The sequence below is a fragment of the Penaeus vannamei genome, chromosome 23, assembly GCF_042767895.1.
Source record: "Penaeus vannamei isolate JL-2024 chromosome 23, ASM4276789v1, whole genome shotgun sequence".
Lineage (NCBI taxonomy): Eukaryota > Metazoa > Arthropoda > Malacostraca > Decapoda > Penaeidae > Penaeus > Penaeus vannamei.
In genome coordinates, this window is record NC_091571.1 from 2,635,629 (window position 1) to 2,638,858 (window position 3,230).

The following is a 3,230-nucleotide window of genomic DNA, read 5'->3' on the forward strand; positions in this document are numbered from 1 at the left end:
TCCGGACAGCACGGTGTTGGCGTACAGGTCCTTACGGATGTCCACGTCGCACTTCATGATGGAGTTGTAGGTGGTCTCGTGGATGCCGCAGGATTCCATGCCCAGGAATGAGGGCTGGAACAGGGCCTCGGGGCAGCGGAACCTCTCGTTGCCGATGGTGATCACCTGGCCGTCAGGGAGCTCGTAGGACTTCTCCAGCGAGGAGGAGGAAGCAGCGGTGGTCATCTCCTGCTCGAAGTCCAGGGCCACGTAGCACAGTTTCTCCTTGATGTCACGAACGATTTCTCGCTCGGCGGTGGTCGTGAAGGTGTAGCCACGCTCCGTCAGGATCTTCATCAGGTAGTCTGTGAGGTCGCGGCCGGCCAAGTCCAGACGCAGGATGGCGTGGGGCAGGGCATATCCCTCGTAGATGGGCACGGTGTGGGACACGCCGTCGCCGGAGTCGAGCACGATACCGGTGGTACGGCCGGAGGCGTACAGGGACAGCACGGCCTGGATGGCCACGTACATGGCGGGGGTGTTGAAGGTCTCGAACATGATCTGTGTCATCTTCTCGCGGTTAGCCTTGGGGTTGAGGGGAGCCTCGGTCAGCAGGACGGGGTGCTCCTCGGGGGCCACGCGGAGCTCGTTGTAGAAAGTGTGATGCCAGATCTTCTCCATGTCGTCCCAGTTGGTGACGATGCCGTGCTCGATGGGGTATTTCAGGGTGAGGATACCTCGCTTGCTCTGGGCCTCGTCGCCGACGTACGAGTCCTTCTGGCCCATGCCGACCATCACACCCTGGAGGGAAGAAAAGTTTCATTAGCAAGGAAGTGAAGCTATGTCCAAAATTAAAGTCCAATTTTAAGAAAATCAAGTTCACTCGAAAACCAATATTTCATGAAAAACCGAAGCTTTCAAAGCCGCATACTGACCTGATGACGGGGTCGGCCGACGATGGAGGGGAACACAGCTCGTGGTGCATCGTCACCAGCGAAGCCGGCCTTGCACATGCCGGAGCCATTGTCTACAACCAGGGCGGCTACTTCGTCGTCACACATCTTGTTGTTGTTGTTTTACTACTGTAAGGAAGGAAGAGTTGCGATTAAGCACAGCCACTCAAATAAGAAATCGTATCCATGTCCACAACAGTGTTTCCACATGAGAAAAATCCACCAATAAATCACAATTATTGTATAGCTTCATTCACCACCACACTATCACGAAGTGTCACTATGATCCCCCAAAGCCACCATAACGTTGAACCAAGTATTAAAAAAATATCCAAGTGCCACACTAAAACCCGACAATCCGGGAAAAAATATTAGAGACTCAAATCACGTTATTTACCGAGTTAATATCACAGTCACTGACTATATGGCGTTGCGGGACCGGCCCGAATGACGTTGTGCACAGAGCGAGTACCCGTGTTAGACTGAAGCCTCGACATCCTAAACCGACATTATATGAAGCCAAGCGTGACGTCACCGGCAACACGCACTTCCCTCCCCCCTACCCCTCCCACCCCCCCTCTTTCCTCTCCTTTCCCCTCCCTCCCTTTCTCTCGCCTACATGCTGTCTCCGGACCAAGTTTGCTTTCTTAATCTCCTATTTAAGAGAAACGGTCAGCAGTTTGGTACATTAGAATATTATTATGACGGATTTAACTTACATTACACATATTAATCAGATTTTCAATTTCTTCGTAAGTAAAAATGGACTAGATAAAATTCAGCATTCCCCAATTAAAATAGAGTCTTAATAAAACAAATACTGGAAAAATACCATCAATACCACTAAAAAAACATTACTTTTGGAGTTGGACTTGACAGTTGGGGAGCAACTCGGGGACTAAAAATAGGACCTTTCTGAGAACACCTGTTTCGCCTCCACTACCCCGGGGAAACTTCAACGGGCGAGTGTAAAACAAGCCTTGAAGTGATTTTCAAGTCGGTGTATAAACCCCCGAGGAAAACTTTCGCATTGAAATAAGCAAGACACTTGGGACGGTCCAGGACACACCCCCATGCGAGCGCCGGTAGGTTCGTGAGGGCGAAGTTTAGGCGAATTACAGCTAAATTACGTATTTTGGGTCACGTTTGGGGTCTCACTGGGGCTTAATAATGTACTAGGGTGGTTCTTAAAGCACGAATATTTGCAGAACTTGGACGAATGGGAGGCTATACTTACAAAGGGCGGACGAGCGTACGTGCTGCTTCCTCTCGGGTTGGACTGCGAGTGAGAGAGTGAGTAGGGCGCTTACTCCACCTCTCGGATCGTCGACTTTCTCCAGAGGGGAGGTCGTTCCAAGTGTCATTACTCTCGATCGAATTAACCCCTTTTATTCTCTCTAATTTGGGGATTTATGGTATGCATCGGATCCTAATTTTCAAGAGGTATCTACTGATGTATCATATTCTTTCCGAAAGAGTGTTACGGCAGTGCATAGTGCATTTTGAGAGGGTACTCCCCCGCGCGATAAGCCGCAATGGCTCGTCCCACCCCACCCGGACAAACGTATCGCCTTATATGGTCATAGCGCAAAACTCGGCCGCTGATTGGTCGAGCCGAGCGTTGAATGCGAGGCGGGAAGACGAGAGCCGCGCCGCGTCATCCCCTTTCGTTCCATTTCAGAATATTTCGTCCTCCTCGACCGAATATATGCCCGTAAATCATTGCCGCCGCCTCATTTTCCGAATTAGTCAACATTTCATGCTAGCCAATGATTAAAGTGTTTTATTCTGACGCTTTGTAGGCCCCGAAGGTGCGTACTTTCCGCCTCAGCAAGAGAAATTTCACACTGCAAAGCCAGAAATGAAACGAAACGAGAACAATTTTTTAAGCGAGGGTGCTGGATTCAGGGCTGCCAACCGCGCCCGGACCGACATGGAGGCTTTTTAAGCTTTTAGGAAGAACACTAATGCGAAAAAATCCTTGACGTTGCTTTATTCGGATGCGAAAACGGCCGCAGTCTAGGGTTAGAGAGGGTCCTACGCTATATAAGTGGATCGGCGGCCTCCACGCGATCCTAACGCCTGTCTTACGTCTAAAGTGACAGGCATGCCGGCAAACTGAGAAATGTTCTCGATATATCCTTCTCTAACTTATTTTACCCCAGTTTTTCGCCACAGGGGGTTAATAATTAGATAGAAAAGCAACCCATAACTTTTTCTTGGTCGGGGCGGTGTCAAGTGGGTAAGCTAGACAGGAAAAGAGGCTAGATTACTGTACATGTCCATATTTGACATTTC

General features: G+C 49.8%; 1 protein-coding gene across 1 annotated transcript in view; it reads right to left on the reverse strand.

The window, feature by feature from the left end:
- The window catches only part of LOC113813020 (actin, cytoplasmic 1), a gene marked incomplete at its 5' end in the record, with an annotated part of 1,338 nt that extends 325 nt beyond the window's left edge, over nucleotides 1-1,013 (reverse strand). The window contains 2 exon segments of the mRNA XM_027364954.2: nucleotides 1-780; nucleotides 915-1,013. The exon segment at nucleotides 1-780 is cut by the window's left edge and continues 325 nt beyond it. Coding sequence (XP_027220755.2) covers nucleotides 1-780; nucleotides 915-1,013 — 879 coding nt within the window.
- Nucleotides 1,014-3,230: the final 2,217 nt, after the last annotated feature.